Here is a 21,303-nt window from a genome sequence, read left to right on the forward strand (position 1 = left end):
ATGTTTATAAATAAATGACATTACACATAAAATACTGAACCCAAAGATATTAATCGCAATTTACATTATATTATTTATGCACACAGTTCTATATTAGTTAACTGAAAGTTGATTTGGTTTACTATGGAAAATTTACTTGGTTTAAAATGTAAAAAAAAAAAAAAAGTATCCTGAATTTGATATATTTCGAGCTAATATTTGATTTTGAATCCCATGTTTCCATTGTGGTTTTAGACATTTTTGTGTCCCACTATATTTTAAGAAAAAACATGTAATTTACGTAATTTTCAGGTGTATTTTTTATGACATTTTAAAATGGTTAGTTCAACCAAAAATGAAAATTATGTTATTAATTACCCTCATGTCATTCCAAACCCATGAGACCTTCATTTGTTTTTGGAATGCAAATCAACACATCTTACATCAAATATGGGAGCTCCTTCGTCCTCCGTCCACTTGTCAAGTGTGAATTCACGCAATGCTGCTTCCGGGTCCAAGTGCTCTATCAAACTGTATAGAGAGACTCAACAAATGGTCATAATAAACATTTACAAAGCGATGTAATACTTTTGAAAATCACAATCACAATATTTATATATTCCATACCTAATATCAGATGCCCAGAAAGTGAAAAAAAATTGTAATAAATTGTAAAAAAAAAAAAAAAGATGTCTGTGATGCCACCACAGTCCAGAGACTGTTGTGTAGACCATGATTATATATTTAAACTAATTTGAATGTGTGATATGACTAAAAAGTGGTCGAACAAGTATTTTTTTCAATTCAAATGAGTAGCAGCTTAGACCCGCAAACAGTATTCCATACCTCACAACGTACGGCGGAACAAGCGGATAAACAGCAATGGTCCCAGCTCTCTTCAGAAAAACATCCTCAAAACAGACCGTATGCCTTCAGCGGTTCAATCAGAATATTAACAGGATACAATAACTCTTGTGTGTGTAGACAAAGCAAAAACAACTCAAACTGTTTCTTCTTTCAGTGTCAGTATAGGGTGCTCTTTGCTGTTCATGCCTCACACTTGGTTGCCTAACGACGTTTTACCTCCCTAGGTGCACCTCCCTAATGAGGACGGAGCTCTCAGATTTCATGTAGAAAAAAAACTATTTAATTTATATTCTTCTAATGTGAACAATGGTCTGGGTTTTGAAAGACATGAGGGTAATTAATAATTTGAGTTTAAAGATTTAATCACCTTTTACACTTTTTGCATGCACTTCATTTTGTGTGCTTTTGAAAGCATTTTAAGATATGAAGCTTCAAAGTTTGTTCATTCCACATAGCAAACAGTATGTATGTAACATTTGTTTTTGTTTTTTTTTAAATAAAAAAGTCTCAAAATGTAAACAACTTATTAAAAAACATCCCATAAAGTAAATAAGTTGTTATGTATGAAGAATATGTCATTAACTCAAGGTGCCAAACTATATTGTGACCAAAGTCCTTTGGAGTTGGAGCTCACTGTTTTGTTTCTCAAGATAATTTCCACTGTGTATTTCCTACAGTATTATTCCTGTAAATATAGTTTGAGGTTTTGTGATTATTCATGGTCTGCTGAAAGTAGAATTTATTTGGGATGCATGTTGAGAATAGTGCCACATTAACTCAGTTTTTAAAAACATTTCACAGATTTGTATTATTTGCTTTTAATTTACAGAAGTTACTCCCATTATTTAAGCAAAGCAAAATGTCATGAAATAAGAAAAAGGTGGATAATGAAAAAAGGAATTTGCCCCTATATGAACTGACTATTTTATTCCATCTTCCAGAGCTATAGACCAGAATATTACAATGGAGAATTATTATATTACAAGTTGTCCTATAAACAAGAAGGCAAGATCCAGGAGGTGATTTGCTCACCTGAGCTCACTCAACAGACTCTTCAGCTGAATGTGGCAGACGTCAACATCAGTGTTGTGATGTCATATGGCTCCTCCCCTCCTGCACAAGTCAACTTCAAACGCACAGGTCAGACTTTTTGTTGCTGCTGTTTCCAAATCTTAATCATTGTGATTATGCTACCCACCTTTTGCGCCTTATGATGCTTTGTCTGATTCATGGGTGTAGATTTTGTTGAAAAACTGGGATTAAGGATGTGGCATCATTCTCCTCACTGTTCATCTACCGAATACTGCAACTTATTAGAATCAACAAATTACTTTCACCAGATCATGAATAATGCCAAAAACTCAAAAAGATCTTTCTACAGAGATATATTGAATATTACTTTTAATAATACAAAACACAAAAACTCAGTGAACTCAAAAAAGCTTTACCTATAAAGTGCTCAGCATAATTGAGAACACCCCATTTTGAAAATAAATATTTTGATCCATTTCTAAATAAAGGTTATGTATTTTGGTTTTCAACATATATTTATTATAATAATATGTTAGTCAGCAGACATAGTTAGAAATTGAAAGATAGTACAATAAATTCAAGCAAAGTATAAAAATAAAAATTACAACTTACAAAATTTAACTAGATGTTTCTATTGCTTTTCTTGATTTTTCCTCTTTTTTAAATTTGTATTCAATACTTTTCTATAATATATAAATTCAGGTGTACTAGTTTTTGGACTGTTATCTAATGTATATGGACAAATATAACAGTTTATAGCTTCCTATTATAAATATGAATTTAAAAGATAGATTTGTGAGGGGTGTACTTGTATAAGCTGAGCTTGTCATACTAATCTTAAGTTAAAACACCAAGCAATTTTTTTTTCATGACTAATAAAAATAAAGGTTTTTGTTTGCTTTATTTTCATTATATATATATATATATATATATATATATATATATATATATATATATATATATRTRTATATATATATATATATAATTTTTATTTTATTTTTCTCAGTATGTCTGATAATATTTTTTCTTCTGGAGAAAGTCTTATTTGTTTTATTTCCGCCAGAATAAAAGCAATTTTTATTTATTTATTTTTTAAACCAATTAAATGTCAAATTTTTTTAGCCCCTTTAAGTTGTATTTTTACTTGATTGTCTAAAGAACAAACCATCGTTATACAATAATTGCCGAATTACCCTAACCTGCCTAGTTAACCCAGTTACCCTAGTTAAGCCTTTAAATGTCACTTTAAGCTGCATAGAAGTGTCTTGAAATTATCTAGTAAAATATTATGTACTGTCATCATTGCAAAGATAAATTTAATCAGTTATTAGAAATGACTCATTAAAACTGTAATGTTTAGAAATGTGTTGAAAAAAAAATCTGTTCTCCATTAAATAGAAATTGGGGAAAAAATAAACAGGAGGGCTAATATTTCAGGGGGAGCTGAGAATTTTGACTTCAACTGTATGCGTTACTTGTAGCTCAGTTTTAGTTTGAGCTCTTTTGAATAGAAATTTGAAAACATTTGAAACACACTGCGTAGTTACTTGTGGATAAAGGTAAGTCTTGATAAAGTCTAGATGGAATACAACTGCAAATACTCACTCAGTACAGCAACATTTGTGACACTGTACAACAATAATTCATATTTTTACATTACTGAGGGGTGGATTTAGGGTTGGGCTATAGGGTAAATGTTAAAAAATAAAAAATACATGTAATGAATAATTTAATAAATAATATGAATAATTATAGTTATAATTAATATGTCTACATCATTGTGAGCAGGGGTAGATTGCTGGACCCCAAGCAGTATGGTCCCTAGCATGAGTGTGTATGGGTTATGGGTATGTTTCCCAGTGATGGGTTGCAGCTGGAATGGCATCCACTGTGTAAAACATATGCTGGATAATTTGGCTGTTCATTCCACTGTGGCGAACCCAGATTAATAAAGGGACTAAGCTGAAAATAAAATGAATGATTGAATAATAGCTATAATAACTAATATAAATAATTATCATTATAATTACTGTTTTTACATTATTGTGAGCAGGGGAAGACTGTGAGGGTTGGGATTAGGGATGGGGTTGATGTTAAAAAAACACAATTTAATGGGTAATTTAATAAATAATATAAATTATTATTTAGATAACAATAGATAACAGCTGTATCTCAATGTGTATTTCTGTATGTGTTACAGGTAAAGCAGCTCCAGTGATTACAAATGTAATTCCGGCAGCATCTGGCATCTTAACTCTGTCCTGGAACGTGTCTCATTACACTGAGGATGAGCAAAAGGGCATTCTGGGTTTTGTTGTACAGTGGCAATTTAACCCACAGCACCTAGAATGGAAGCGATTTGGAAAAGACTGCACTTTTACATCCCTACAAGGTACGAAACAGCTTTATAAACACATGACTGGTGGTCTTAATAATATGTGAGGGTAAAACTAATGTCCTTGAACTGTTCTGAAACTCTTTTGCAGGTATGCAAGCTGGTGTCTTGTATATTATTTCTTTGTATGCTGAAGAAGCCAATGGCATTTCACACCCTGCCGTGGTCCAGGTTTATGCAAAACAAGAGCGTAAGTACATCTTTACTTGTACTGTAGTTTCTCTCTCCTGCTTTTGACTTTGAACTATTTCATTTTAATATTTATTTCTGGTTGTTTTATTGAATTATGACTTATTTTATGTATTAGTTTTTTTTAATTCTTCTTCTTTTTATTATTATTATTATTATTATTATTATTATTATTATTATTATTATTATTATTATTATTATTATGTCCTGTAAAACTTTTGACATTAAAATGTAATATTGTTAATAACTTAAAGCTCATTACTTTGAATATACCTAATCTATGTCAGTAACTGATAAATAAATTTATATATATATATATATATATATATATATATATATATATATATATATATATATATATATATATATATATATATATATATATATATATATATATATATATATATATATATATAATGTGTGTATGTGTGTGTGTGTGTGTGTGTGTGTGTGTGTGTGTGTGTGTGTGTGTGTGTGTGTGTGTGTTTATAAAAAATCAGTTAGGTTTATTTTGTGTTTTTTCTTGAGTTAAGTTTAGAAGCAGTATTACAAAAAATGTCTGTATGAATATAATAATAATAATAATAATAATAGTAGTAGTAGTAGTAGTAGTAGTAGTGGTTAAATAATGTATATAATAATATATTATTCACTATCATTCCAACATTTGGGCCCAGTAAGATTTTGAAGTAAGATTTTCAAGTAAGACAATCATTTTCTCTATTTGATATAAATAAAATAACAGCAATATTTTTTAATAAGTTCTGTTTTCAATTGTTTTCTACTTTCTACACATTTTAAACATAATTTATTTCTGTGCTGATAAAGCTGATTTTTAAATTATTTTTAAGGATTGTTTAATGAATGGAAAGCTAACAAACAGGATTTATTAAAAATATAAATCTTTTGTGACATTGTTACAAAACATTAATTTCTTAAAATAATTCAAATCCTAAAGTACTGTAGTTATCAATGAGTCAAAGAAGTTTTAGGTGATTTCAAAATATTAGACATTAATAAATCTTTAAATGAAACATGTTGCAGTTATCTCTGCTCTCTTTTTTATTATGTAAAAAGTGAAAATATAAAATCAGTACATTATAAAAAAAACAGAAGAGGTACATCACATATTAACCGCATTAGGTGTTGCTTACAAAAGGAACAATTTCTATATAGCTCTATTCTCTTTCTAAATTGCCACTAGAGGGCAGTGACGGAGATCAAATTAGTCAAAAAAGGTCAGTTTGTCAATGCAGACAGTTAAAGTGAAACAGATTTCAAATGTTAATGAATTTCTTTCTTCACTTGAACACCCAAAAAGAAAAAACAATCCGTAATTATCAATGTTTATAGTAGAAAGAAAATACTGTGGAAGTCATTGGTTGCAGGTTTTTAGCATTTGAAAAAAAACTTCTTTTGTGTTCAACAGAAGAAACTCAAGCAGGTTTGAAACAAGTAAAGGGGATTAAATGACTGACAGAATGCTCAGTTTTAATGTTCAGTTTCTATCCCTTCAAATGCAGAAGCATATAATATAGTTAAGAAGCGTTATATCTTAACTGTTCAACAAATTTCTGCTCAGTGATTGAAGGCTAACTTAATCCTCCTCTGTTTCTTTCTCAGAGCCTCTAGCTGGTCCAGATGTATCAGTAACCAATGTAGGAGAAGGGCAGATTTTAATTCAATGGGATGAACTGAGCCAAGAAAAGCAAAGGGGATTTATCACAAACTACACCATTTACTTCCAGAGGCACAGAGACAAGCCACTTGAAACCCGTGAGTAAAAACTTGTTTATGAGTGTGACGGCTGTGGTTTGTGTCTATATGTGCTCAAGAGGAGGAGTCATATGGTTTGTGCAGACAGAATCAGAATTTTTTTTTTGTTCATTAACACCTTCTCAAAGTAAAAAACAAAAACAAAGAAAAAAATGGCCACAACCCAGGTGTCTTTAACCTCATCCCACAAGTGATGCAGTGCACCTTCATGCATTTAACACAGTGGAAAGACACTACCTGTGTCTGGTTGGAGACTCATCACAGTCACACCCACAGTTCTGCTGCAGGGTTTTCCACCATTTACTGAAAGAGATCACATCCTCTTCCAGTAACTCTACTCCCCTTCACGTCTACATTAATGGTCTAAAACTAATGTATTCTTACTGCAAAGCGTCTCCTTTGAATTGGGTGTTTTGGAAATGAGTTGGTAATCACTTTTAAAAGAGTGAGTTTTATGTGTTTTGGGTTGGTAGTGGATCATTTCAGTTGTCTAAACCAGCGGTTCTCAAACATTTTTTCATCAAGTACCACCTCAGAAAAAAATAGTCTCTCCAAGTACCACCATAATGACCAGTATTGAAATATAGTAGCGTAGTAGGCCTAGTACAGCAGCTACAACTCTGCACAGTTAAAAAAACGAGGCAGATCACCTCAGAAATATAGGCTATATGTCATATATGGCATATTATATACATAATTTTTGATAAATTTTGAAATATATGTAGCTATACATGACATATTTCATTCCTCCGTGTACCACTAGAAGGAAGTCCACCACAGTTTGAGAACCACTGGTCTAAACAATACCCGTGCTAAACAAAATCACCAGTTCAGCTGGTCTTCTAGTTCAGTGTTTCCCAAAGTGGGAGTCGGGGGCCAATGACTGAGGTTCACTTGGTGATTTCCAAAAGTCGAATAAATTTCATTAAACTATTAGAATTCGCATATTTTATCCATAACCCATAAGATATAAATAGTAGTTACATAAAAAACAGCAACACGAAAATAAAGCCATCAGCCTTTCAATTTATTTTTCATTGGATTTGGATTGGATTTACCTTAGATTAACAACACAAAGCATCTAAGCACAAAGCAATATTGTCAGCTGCATCAGATTGATTCTATAGCACCAGATCAAACTTCCTGACACCCTGACACAATCAAATTCAAAATAAATACAGACCACTACTGAACATGGAGGATGATCTCCGAGTGGTGGTCTCCAAAATTAAAGCAAGAATAGACTTGTGCTGTAAACATTGTGTCCAGCACTGCCAGCAGTCTCAATATGCGAGGTTAAGATTAAATTAATTAATAAATGACTATAAAAAAGTTTATGGTTGTTAGACTCAACTCAACTTATGTTGTCAGTAAAGCAGGCATTTTTTATTTTAAAAGATGTCTAATAAACGTCTAAACATAGTCGTCTTGGCTAAAACAAGGCTAAATATGGGCTGTCAGTGAAAATCTAATGGACATCTAAGAATAGGCCAAAACTAGACTAGCCATCAAATAAACAGAAATGAATGACTGCACATATAAAGTCTGTTTAATCTGTTTATTTGATGACTAGTAGTTTTGGCTTTTCTAAGACAGTTATTAGATTTTCAATGACAGCCCATGTTTAGCCTTGTTTTAGAAAAGCTGTCTACATTTAGATGTCTATTAGACATCTGTTAAACACAAAATTGTTTGCTGGGTATGCTTGTGTTAATAGGTCTATCATTATGTGTGCAACGATTGCATGTTTATAACTACCTCCAAAAATAGTGGGGGTCACAAATCAGTAGCATTGTTATTTTGGGGGTCGCAGGCTGAAAAGTTTGGAATAACCTGTTCTAGTTAAAGTCATCATGAAATAAAAATGTACTTTTCCTAATCTATATCTATATAATAATTCTTGTTAGTAACGATGTACCTGTGCTCTTCATTGTTTACTAAAAAATCCCGGAGCAAAAATGTAGGCTAAGTCACATTTGCAATGAGCCTGAGAAATGTTGTCAAATACTATTTTAAAATACCTGATTACTTTAAATGAGTAAAAACATTTTATTCATTCTAAATTTAAACTATTATTAATTTATTTTATTTGTTCTGGTATAAAGATAAGTCAATCAGTAGCTATTATTATTTTAGTCTCAAATTTCACACAATCCTTCAGAAATCCCTCTAGTATGATGATTCACTAATAAAGAACCATTTGCATTTACATATTAATTACGCAAACACTTTTATCAAAATCAGACTAAATTGTTTCCTTTTTTGTAAACCAGACAATCAAGCAGGATGAACATATACACCCATCGGCCACTTTATTAGGTACACCTGTACAAGTGCTGAGGTGATTGGTCTTGGAAAAAAAAAAGATATAAAAATATGGAGTATTTCAGAAACTGATGATCTAGTGGGATTTTCACGCACAACCATCCCACCTAGGGTTTACAGAGAATGGCCAGAAAAAGAAAGAATTTCCAGTGAGCAGCAGTTCTGTGGCCACAGATGCCGTATTGATGCCAGAAGTCAGAGGAGAATGGCCAGACTGGTTCCAGCAGATAAACAGTAACTCAAATAACCATTACAACCAAGGTATGCATAAGAGCATCTCCAAACACACAACACGTCAAACCGTGAGGCGGATGAGCTACAGCAGCAGAAGACCACAGCAGGTGCCACTCCTGTCAGCTAAGAACGGGAAACTAAGGCTACAATTCACGCAGGCTCACCAAAATTGGACAAAGGAAGAGCAAAACTTTGCCTGGTCTGATGAGTCTCAATTTCTGCTGCAACATTTGGATGGCAGAGTCAGAATTTGGCATCAACAACATGAAAGCATGGATCCATCCTGCCTTGTATGAACAGTTCAGGCTGGTGGTGGTATAATGGTGTGGGGCAAAATTTCTTAGGACACTTTCGACCCGTTAGAACCAATTGAGCGTTGTGTCAACGCGCCAACACCACAGTCTACTTAAAGCAGAATAATGTGCCATGTCATAAAACGTGAATCATCTCAAACTGGTTTCTTGAACATGACAATGAGTTCACTGTACTCAAATGACCTCCACAGTCCCAGATTTAAATCCAATAGAGCACTTTTGGGATGTGGTGGAACACAGATTCACATCATGGATGTGCTGCCGACAAATCTGATGCTCTCATGTCAATATGGACCAAAATCTCTGAGGAATATTTTCAGTACTTTGTTCAATTTATGAAGGATTAAGGCAGTCCTAAAGGCAAACGGGTGTCCAACCCGGTACTAGTAAGGTGTACCTAATAAAGTGGCCAGGGAGTGTAGAGAAAGAATAAATAGTGAGAACTATTGTTGGAGAATTAAGTGAATTGTTTTTATTATCAATGTTGAAAAGAGTTGTGCTGCTTAATATTTTTTGTGTTCTAAAATATATAATATATAATATATATATAATTTATATATATTATATATTATATATAAATCTAAAATATATAAATGGGTTTGATAACTTAAATAGTTCAATGCATTCCTGCACAAAATAAAAATAATTTATTTAAAAACGTACAAAAAAAAAAAAAACACACTAATCCACTCTCAACATTTAAGTTTGTGTGAAGATAATAGTCTTCTTTTAGGGAAAAAAAGCTTTTTAAAAAGCTTTAACTTGATTTACAGCAGTTTTCTTGAGATTGTTGTTATGTGTGATAGTGTTGAGATAGTAAATGTATAGCAGACGGAAAAAAATAATCACTCTTAAAGGGACTGGCCCACATTTTCAGACTGAACTGAAACTGAAAACTGTTCATTAATGGGCCTCACGCATGTGCTCAAGACTATGGCAGATCACATTCATACTATATTAAATACTTGTGGTGACACTAAATCATTAGAGAGTAAATTGCGGTTTGTAAGTGGGCGTATGTATGCCTCGCTGGCCATCGATGTAGTCACGTGGGAGAGTTTTTGTGCTTTTTTGAGAGCTGACAGCTCAGGCTGGTGCGAATGAAAACCAGCAGCTATTCTTAACATGTGGCTTTAGGCATGACAGGAAGTAGAGGCAACAGCGGAAAGCATGTGGCTGTGTGCAAATGTTTCTGTCTTAAAACTTAAGCTACTGAAACCGAGCTGTTAAACAGACATCAGTCACTAAAACTTGTCTGTTACTATCCTGGGGTGTAAACAGTGTTGTCAAAAAATGCAGAAGAGACAAAGTACATAATGGCTTTCTGACAGTGTTAAATATCTGATGAACAGGAACATTATAACTTTCTTTTAGATCATTGAAGCGTATTACACTTATGCTGAGATGTTTTTAGGGATGTCTTCTGTAATGTTGCGTGGAAAAAATGTAAATGTTTACAAAATTTTAAAGATAAAAGTGTTCAATAAATATAGTCATTGTCTCTTTAAAAAAAGCGAGAGCGATTCTGTAGTGCATGAAAAGAGTAGTCAGTATTTTCAGTTTTAAGTAATTTGCATAATTCCAGACTATGGGTTTCAGTGGCAGCCCACAAACAATGTCTGCTTATAATGTAGATGTACTGTAGCTAAGGGCTGTAAAAGTTTGGAATAGACATCTTTAACATGTCCAGAAGACATTGTTTACTTTGTTGATCCAAGCAAATCAACTTTGCATGCATTTCTGAGTGATGCAGACTCAAAGTCATACAACAAATCTAACGATTAAACTAAAACTTATAATATAATATAAATAATTATGAACAATTACCCCCTCCTCAAGACCCCCCCCCCCCCCCCCCCCAATAATAAAAAGTGCCAGTCGATTTCTATTAATTTTCAATTTAAATTTTTAATTGTTTTACATTAAAGGTACTATTTTAAATGGAGATTTTGCTACTGAGCAAAAGTTATTGAAAGCAGCCTGTTAATCAGTTTATTATTATGATCAAAGAGGCAAACATTTCACACATATGTTTTATCTCTTAGAAATCAAGTCTTAGAAATTAACTATCAACTACTTGACAGTGGTTCATAGGTCATTATAAAAAATGTAGTGACCTCATCTTTTAAAGGGTGACACTGAAATATTCTGGTAAAGTTGAGATTACAATTAACCATAGAACCCTCATAATAATCTGATCTTTTCAACCACAGGTATAACCACGAACTTCCTCACAGGTTATATTGTAGATGATCTGCCACTGTATTAAAACAGTAGCCTAACAAAAATATTTTGAAAATTAATACAACTTAATTGCACAAATCCTATATAGCTTAATAAAACAAATGCAAAGATGAAGTCTGTATAAAAAAAAAATCTTTGCAATTAGTGGTGTAACGGATGACAAATCTCATGGTTCAGATCACATTATGTTTTTTTATTCACAGATCGGACTATTTTTTGGATCAGTCAAAAAGGGCAAGAGACAAATGTAATTTGCTTTCCATTTATTACAAAAACAGTACTGCAAGACACTTTTGGTTTTAACATACATAACTTAGAACCTGTGGTTTTATTAAAAATAAAATAAAGAAATAATCAGCTGAATAAAAATAAATGATAAAATATTCAGTGCTGTGAAAAATTCCCTGTTACTACTACTGTTGCTGATAACGCTTTAAAGACTCAACAAAACTTACCTCAAAAGACTAAAGACTGAATCTTTTCTTGATTTTTTTTTTCAAACATGGATTTGAATGCAGTGATTTGAAGGATTAATAAACATATGAAAATCCCCATTATTTATCATTTGTTGCGTGGGTGTTGAGATCCTGCTTATTTAATGGTTAATCGTGCGTCTTACACTGAATGCATTAATGCAGACTAAACAATACCTTGAATAGACGTAAACCTATTGTAAACGACATCCAAAACCAAAAAATGAGCCTTTAAAATAGTGTAATGGCCCCTAACCATGAAACTTGTGTGGAAATATAAATTTCTATCATCTAATTCCAAATGAACAATAATCTACGTATAACTGAAAAGTTATATTCTTTGCTTTTTAATTATATCATTTCATTGACATGCCAATTATCGGTTTCACAGCATGGCTGTATCTATTGTCTTCTCTGTCTCCCGAACATCATTTTGTTGTAATGATGTACTTATATACTGATGAGATCAGACCTGGAGAAGGCATGACACTCTGCAGACAACCAGACTTTATTTGCATGCTTTGTTTGACTGTCCCCACCTACATGTATAAAATGTATAATGTTTGCTGTGCAGTTTAGAGTTTGCTTTCGATGATGCCACAGCCACGCTGAGTTCTTCTTATTAAAAGGAATTCTGCTTTGAAGACAACCGAAAGATTCTCCCTGGTTTTTGGGGCTCTTAGAAGTTTACAACACTTGCACAAAAATTAAAAGTGTGAGTGATGGCAATACATGCTTAACATTATTTTCTGCTTTATAAATAACCAGGATGCTTTTGTTTTTGTCTGCTTTCAGAAACGGTGCCCTACAAATTTCCTAGACGTTTGATTTGGGAGCTACGAGGCCCACAGGAATGTTTTGATATCCTGGTCTCTGCATGGAATTCAGCAGGTGAAGGACCCAAAGGAAAACCGACCACCTGTTGCTGTCCCAGCAAAGAATCAAATGGTCAACCAGGTACAGACAAGGCAACAGGTACGAACCAGATTATAGGTCAAAGATCTCTGGAAAAAATGCAGTTGTATTACCTGCAGTTTTAAAAATGTAAGTTCTTTATTGATGTTGATGGTTCAGTCACACATAATAATAAGTTTCCATTAGTCTTTATATTTACTAGTTCTAGGCAAAAATACTTCACAATTAACTGGATTCCAAATAAAACTGTTTTGCATATATTTGAGAAACGTTTATTGATATTTAGATGTACAATACTCTTTATATATTGTGCATAAATATTGTGCAATTTTAAAATTGTGCATCACTCAGGTGAGTGGGTTTGACAAACCACCTGTAGCAACTCTATTCTCTCTTATGCACCTGACACTTTATCTAAACTCCATCTTACATCTTGTATAGTTAAGTATCTTAAACTATATTTTAGTTATGCATAGTTTTTAAAAATATCTGTCCAGTCTTGTGTTTGTATTTATGATTCATTTATGTAGCACTGCTGTCCTGTGAGACACAACATTTCGTTTCTCTGTATGTCAACACTTGTAGTGGAATGACTATAAAGCTTGACCTGACTTGATAAACTGTATGTATATGATACAAATTATATATACATTTAAATACCTATGTAACAATTTTTTGGGTTTCGTTTTGTTTCTACGTATGTGTGTGTATCACACAAAACATTTTTTTATTTTGTCTGCTTAATCACGATTAATCTTTGCCCAGCTCAAGTATTGACTGAAGTGAACTCAAAATGAACAATACTTGTACATCATTTATTAATCATAATTATTAATCATAGTTCAACATATACTACTACCTTTTTAAAATCCTGAATTTTGCTTGTTAACATTAGTTAATACACTGAGTTAACAAGAACTGTGAACATTCATTCATTCATATTCTTTTCGGCTTAGTTCCTTTATTAATCTGGGATCGCTACAGCGGAATGAACCACCAACTTATCCAGTGCATGTTTTACGCAGTGGATGCCCTTCCAGCGGCAACCGATCACTGGGAAACATCCATACACACTCATTCACGCACATATACTACGGACAACTTAGCTTACCCAATTCCCCTGTACCGCATGTCTTTGGACTGTGGGGGAAACCGAAGCACCCAGAGGAAACCCACGTGAACACGGGGAGAACACGCAAACTCCACACAGAAATGCCAACTGACCTAGCCAAGGCTCGAACCACAATCTTCTTGCTGTGAGGCGACAGAGCTACCCACTGTGGAACTGTGAACAATCAACAAATTTATTTTTTGATTAACTGATGCGAACAAAGATTAATACATTTTGTAATAAATGTACTGTTCATTGTTTGTTCATGTTGGTAATACATTATTACTTACATTACATTAACTGAAGGAACCTTATTGTAAAGTGTTACCAAAGGTTCCACTAATAAACTATTACATTCAAAAAAACTTTCCATTTCATGAAAGTTTAGTGGGAAAATGGTTATTTATACTCCAACAACAACAACAACAAAAGTTTTAAGAACTGTTCACTAAGTGTATCTCTGATGATCTAAAATAGTAACTATCAACTATCTTGCTGAACCATTTCCACTATCTTAAGAACACTCATGTATGATTCCAGTCAGTAGCCTAGAATGCCGCAGCATAATTATAAACCAGTCATCTGTGCTGAACTGGTAAAGCGTGTGCGCGCATAACATCACCACTCTGACACTTTCTCCACAACTAGGTAAAAGCATGCTATTTATTGATTGCTATACAACAAAATAAACATCTGATCGCCGTCCATATTACTGTACACTTACATTACCAAGGCAACAACTAGCGCATATGTATTACATTTCGAATTGTTCTGTTATAAGCACCACAATGGAAAATTAACCCATTTCCATTCAAAATGGAACAGATGGGCACGCAATAGTGGAAAAGCTTGGGTTTTCCCTTTATTTTGTGGTCCCCTACACATTTTGTTGAATTTGTGTTACATTACATTACATCTACATGCCAACTAATTCTTTAATACAGATAATGTTCGATTGGGGTGAGGGTTGGGGTCTGGCAGATGAAATTGAAGAGTCGGGGGGCCTCCAAAACTAGCCCCTAGCAGTGCCCCTGGTTGGGGTTAGTGTAGGTTGACATGCACTTGCTAAGTTTCTTATAGTCAGTAAACTGTCTGTTAAAGGAGCAGTATTAACAGATGTCATAAGCAAACAGTTTATTAATACTATATAAATAATTAGAATTAATGGGCATGTAGTGTCAATGCAACATTTAGTCAACAAAATGTGCAATAGGGACTATCAACATAACCAAAGCTTTTATTGATTCTTATCTGGTATCACAGTAAAAACCATCATTTAGGACCCTTATTATTAAATGTGTGTGTAGGAGCTTTCACATTAAAAGCTCATAAAGAGATTTTTAAGCAATTAAGTATATATATATATATATATATATATATATATATATATATATATATATATATATATATATATATATATATATATATATATATATAAAAATTATGTTTCACTGAAGAAAGTCATACTGTCATTCAGTGTAAGGTTCATGGTACATTTTGACCACAGCATTACTCATTACAGCATTATTACTTGTGCAGGGTAAGGTTTAGCTTTGCTGTGCATTTTCAAGACAATGAATAACACGCATGCAAAATTAAAAAAATGTGTATGTGTATGCTTTCCAGGTGGAATGATAGCTGGGATTTGTTTGGCAGCTGCTGTTCCTATAGTGATCTTGGCCAACCTGATGTACCTGAAATGTGTGCGGCAAAGGTGATGAACTGAACTTGGGGGGTTTTGATTTTACCAAGTGTTTACACTTTCATTTGTGCATGTAGTTTCACAATCTGTCTCATGCCTGTTTCATAAAGTTAGTCAGTATGAGTTTAACTGGAAAGTTTGAGTACATTGTTGTGATGTAAAACGTCATAATTTATTAAGGATGATATAATAATAACATGCAATATGCTTGTTTATGACTGTTTCTTTTTTCTCACAAAATGTCTTTACAGAATGATGAAAATGTGCATGTCCATAGGAGTCTCTTGGATTTTCGAGAATTTACCAAAATTCGACAACAGCAATGCTATAAAACTACTTAAGGTAATAATGTTTATTTATAAATAATCATTTAAGTTAAATCTTGCGATCAACATGCAGAGCTATGAGTTTGGATATCTTCTTTAAAGTCATAGGATCGATTTATACAGACAATTTCAAAGCACATTTAAACAAGACCATTTTTAACAAAATAAATAAACTTTTTATGCATTTATGATAAGATTTTACACAACAACAGCATTTTGCAGACCTCAAAACAAGAACATTTTAAGACAGGCTTAAAAAATGTCTTCAAGTACAAGTATACTTGACAATCAATGTGAAAAACCTATGCACTTTGGCATATAGTAATTTTTGTGGATCTTTGTAAACATTATCAACATTTTGATCAGTGGGAAACATTTTACGAAATGCAAAGACATTGTTTTAAGTACACCTTGGCCATGTAAACTTATCTCTACTTAGTAGCTCAGAAAGCAAGGCCTGGGGGGGTTACCTCCTGACCATAGTTTAAAGGTCAGCACATTGTTTTCTAATGCAAGAACTCCAGTTTTACTACTCTGAATGTATCATCCAGATTAACCAAGATTAGCTGACATTGAAAGGTGTATTTACAGATCAACTGGACAAGCAACACGAGGAGTTATTTAATTTGTAAAGGGGGCAGATGAGCATAGAACTCTAAAAATACTAAATATTTGATATTTCTGAGAAAATTTCCAGCAGAATTTCCCTCGCACAGTAGCTCAAATGTCACCGTTACGGATGTCCTTTGTCAGCAACTAGAGGTGAAGATGTTCACCTTTACAGTCTTTAAAAAAAAAATCGTCCCGCTATAGTTTTGATTTGATGCGTTTTAGTATTTATTTAAGAGTTAGATTATTTAATAATGTTAACAATTATACAAGTACAACTGTCATTCTACAGTCTCATTCAGACCCGACTTCCCCTGCTTAAGAACCAATAATGTCCCTCAAAAATTGAGTAAACAAAAAAAAAAAATTTACATTTTAGAGAGGCTTCACCCTGTGTTAATGCATGTTTTATATTAAGATTGATTTGCATGGGAGAAAGCGTTTTAGAAAAATAAATACAACATCAAAATTCTATTATCATTTACTCACCCTCCACTTGCTCTTCACCTATTTTAGTCAGACAGAATCATACTAAAGAATACTTAGCTATTGGCTTCCACTGTATTGTTATTTTATATAGAAGTTAATAGCTACTGCTTAGCAGTTATTTTGTGTGCAACAGAAAAAAGAAATACAAAGGCTTGGAACCACTTGAGAATGACCAAATTTCTTCTGCTGACCAATTTCTTAAAATCCTCACCAGTCCCTTTCATGGGTTTTTTAGTCCATCCTATTTAAAAACAATTGGATTTAGCAAATTTTGGTTACCATATATACAGTGGGGTAAATAAGTATTGAACACACCACCATTTTTCTCAGAAAACATATCTCTTAAGGTGCTGTTGACTTTTTAACTGGATGTTGGTAACAACGGCGAAGCAATGGCACAGTAGGTAGTGCTGTCGTCTCACAGCAAGAAGGAAGAAGCTGGGTTGAGCCTCGGCTCAGTTGGCATTTCTGTGTGGAGTTTGCATGTTCTCCCTGCGTTTGCGTGGGTTTCCTCCGGGTGCTCCGGTTTCCCCCACAGTCCAAAGACATGTGGTACAGGTGAATTGGGTAGGCTAAATTGTCCGTAGTGTATGAGAGTGTGTGTGAATATGTGTGTGGATGTTTCCCAGAGATGGGTTGTGGCTTGAAGGGCATCCGCTGCATAAAAACTAGCTCGATAAGTTGGCGGTACATTCCGCTGTGGCGACCCCGGATTAATAAAGGGACTAAGTCGACAAGAAAATGAATGAATGAATGAATGAATGAATGTTGGTAACAACCAAAGATTTCCACATATGCAAAGAAAACAAAATTAATTAGTTAAAAAATTTAATTATGTGTAATAAAATGAAATGATGCGGGGTATTGAATACATGAAGAAAGGGAGGTGTAGAAAGGCAGTGAAAGCCCAGCAAGCAGCTGAAATCACTCAGTAGTTATTTAGCAACCCTTTGCCCTTCGTCACTGTAAATTAATATTAACGGCTTTAGTCTAAGATCTACATTATGATGAAGATGAAACCAGGGTGGACATTTCAGCAAGAGAATGATCCAAAACATAGCCAAGGAAACACAAACGGCTTCAAGGAAAGAAAATCCAGCTGTTGAATGGTCCAGTCAATCACCTGACTTGAATCCAATAGAGAATACTAAATAAAGATCAGATTTGATAGACGAGACCCTCAGAACCATTAAGAGTTTTACACACTGTTGAAGTCTGTGAAAAATCTCACAACTGAGCAATGCATGTGACTTCATCCTCCTTATGAGAGGCGTCTAAAAAAGTCTTTTACATAAAGATTTAAATGCTTTTTAGTAATTAAGTACTTTCTCCTTGTGTCATTTAACTGAATTACACATAGCACATTTTTCAGATTGTTTTGTTTTGTATTTATGTTTGTATTGTTTGGAGTTTTAGCAAAATCTCGTTCAATACCATGTCAACAGCTCCTTTAAAGAAACTATTTCAAGGAAAAAACATGACATGTTCAATTCTTATTTCTCCTCTATAATAATTATAATAGAGAAATTCATACAGGTTTGGAAAAATGTACTGTAAGTTTAAAAACAACTGATCAAGTAAAACTAACCCTTTTAGAAGCTCGAAAACGCAGACCACACTATCTAAAACTGCCATAGCACACACAAAAATGTGTTTTCTCTCTTTTTTTTTTTAAATGTGAGGTGTAATTTAGTGGAAGGGAAACACTCACATGAATGCTTAAGAACACGTCATATTAATGTAATGCAGGACCGTGAAATACAGAAACTACAAAATCCTTCCCTAATCAACTTGATTTTGTGCTGTCAATTACTATGCAAAACAATTATAAAAATTATAAATTCCAAAAATAATAAGTTTATAAGTTTAAGTTTATCTGTGACATATGCTTTACTGTTCAACATAACATCTGTTCAATGCAATTAGGCATTTAGACAAATGGCGCATCTCAATTAGCTCCCTTAATCAGGGAGACGGCCATATAAAGTGCTGACGCAATCACAAAAATCTTCCAGTACACTGAAACATTCACTCTCTGCAACATCCCACAATGCATCGTGATAAAAAAGGAGCATCGATGCTCCTTAATGGAAGTTTGGAAGCACAAGACATGAATCAGGCACATAAGAGACATTTTTCTAAAACATAAACCGTTGTTTACTTGTATGTAACATGAACAAACATATCTAGGCAAGTGAAGAACGATCTAGCAAACATTGTTTAAAGATTGAAATGTTGCTCGCATATATCAAACAATCAAATTATTTAGCTATTAGCCTGCATTTAAAAATCAATATAGTACAAATATTAGTCCTATTGTTGTTTATAATGTCATGCTTAGTGTCCCGTTGTGTAATAATCCAAGGTCATCGCTGTCGTTTTCAGTGTCCAAATTCATGTACACAACCTACTGATCCATGGCCTTGGGAGCTGATTGATCCCCCATCCATTATCTGGACAATCAGCTCAAGTTTAAACAAAGCATCAAAATGAGGAAGAAAGCTTATTTCGGTGACTTTGAAATTGGCATGGTTGATGGTGCCAGATGGCCTGGTGTGATTATTTTAGAAACTGCTGATTTACTGAGATTTTCACACACTTCAGGGTATACATATTATGGTCAGAGAAAAAGAGACAACAGCGGTAACTCGTTTCACAGGGTGCTTCTATTGAAGGATGGAGACTTCAAGAGTCCTTCGAAGTCCACACAGGCTGTTTTGAAATGAGACGATCAAGCCTACAAAATACAGATCTCGTCACCTAGCAACTGTAACAGTTGCCTTTAATAAGCAGTAATAAAATTTGTAATGATTTTTTCCTCAAAGTAATGTAATGTGTGAATTTCTATAGCACATTTATTGTGTATTTCCATACACCCAAAGCGCTTCACAATCATGAGGTGGGTCTCTCCACACCACCACCTGTGTGCAGCATCCACTTGGATGATGCAATGACACCCACAGGACAACAACGCCAGTGCGCTCACCACACACCAGCTATAAGTGGAGTGGAGAGATAGTGATAGAGCCAATTTGGTGGACGGGGATGAATGGGAGGCCATGATGGGTAAGGGCCGATTGAGGGAGTTTGGTCAGGACATCGGGGTTATACCCCTACTCTTTACGAAAAGTGTCATGGGATTTTTAATGACCACAGAGAGACCCCAGTTTAACTTCTTATCTGAAAGACGGAAACTGGTTTTAAAACTTATTTTAAGCGTTCTGAGAGCAAAATATTGTTTACTAAAGCTGGAAATACATTTCCTTTGATCCATACATGTACACATAAAACATACATTAGTAAGACAATTCATACTATTTTTGTTTTAAACATGTTTTTAGATATCCAAGTAGAATGAATCCTAAAGCATACCTTTAAAACTGTAATCCAGAGGATTTTTTACCCAAATGTCCTTCCGTTATCAGCAATGAATCCTGGGATGTTTGAGGTTGCAAAGAATCCTAAAATCAAAATGGTGTTTAATTAAACATTTTAACTTGATTGCGATTAATGAACGATTATTTGATTTTTTTGCCCTCATAGTTCATGAACAAGTTTTGTACAGTAAATATGCTCACAAATTACAAGTGAGAGGTTTTTGAAGGGTTGGTTAAAGGGTGCATTACTTGATTTTAAAATAATTGAAGGAAACACACACATTATGTACTATCTATGATTATTTATTGAATATCAATGATGAACAAATGAAACTAAAACATACATTGCCTGAAACCAATAGTCACTTTTTTCTTATAAAAAGTGAAAATAAATAACTTGTACTTTTGTGAAAAAAAAAATAAAAAATTTGGTAATTCTTTTTTTCAAATTAAAAGTAGAAAATAAGCAGTATCTCTTCTAAAAAAAGAACTAAATCTTGTATATTCTGTACATAATATCTTATTGTATAACATAATATTAAGAGTCCATTTCTTGCATCTTCTGTAAACAAATATTTTAATGTAAATAAGAATTTTAATGTAATGGAGAATATATGTCCTCCAACTTTACTAGAAATCAGATGGGGCTTCAAAGTGAATGCAGAAGTAAAAATCTGCTTTAACTGGTTTGTACTTCTGCTCGAGTGATCGCTGTGACCCATGATGGTGCATGCCTTGCATGTAGCCATGCATTTATACTTCTGCATTCTGTTTGTGTTACTCTGCAATAACACTTCAGAAAGCTGCTAGCTGGCAGTAGGTTCTGATGTTCTTCTGTGTCGGGGTTTCTTCATGGGTGTTTTGTTTTTTCTGAATGCTAATGTACAAGTAGCTCAAACTTGTTTATTCAGAGGCATGAACTAGCAGACAGAACCGGCAATTTTTT

At 33.6% G+C, this 21,303-nt stretch overlaps 1 protein-coding gene across 4 annotated transcripts in view; it reads left to right on the plus strand.

The window, feature by feature from the left end:
- Window positions 1-21,303, plus strand: part of il23r (interleukin 23 receptor) — a 40,959-nt gene that overhangs the window by 16,040 nt on the left and 3,616 nt on the right. For 3 of the 4 annotated variants that reach the window (XM_073952428.1, XM_073952427.1, XM_073952429.1), the window contains 7 exons: window positions 1,788-1,986; window positions 4,079-4,270; window positions 4,365-4,463; window positions 6,086-6,238; window positions 12,624-12,803; window positions 15,481-15,568; window positions 15,808-15,898. In XM_073952428.1, the coding sequence (XP_073808529.1) occupies window positions 1,788-1,986; window positions 4,079-4,270; window positions 4,365-4,463; window positions 6,086-6,238; window positions 12,624-12,803; window positions 15,481-15,568; window positions 15,808-15,898 (1,002 nt within the window). 4 annotated transcript variants of the gene reach the window in all.

The sequence above is a fragment of the Danio rerio genome, chromosome 6 (genome assembly GCF_049306965.1).
Source record: "Danio rerio strain Tuebingen ecotype United States chromosome 6, GRCz12tu, whole genome shotgun sequence".
NCBI classification, from domain to species: Eukaryota; Metazoa; Chordata; class Actinopteri; order Cypriniformes; family Danionidae; genus Danio; species Danio rerio.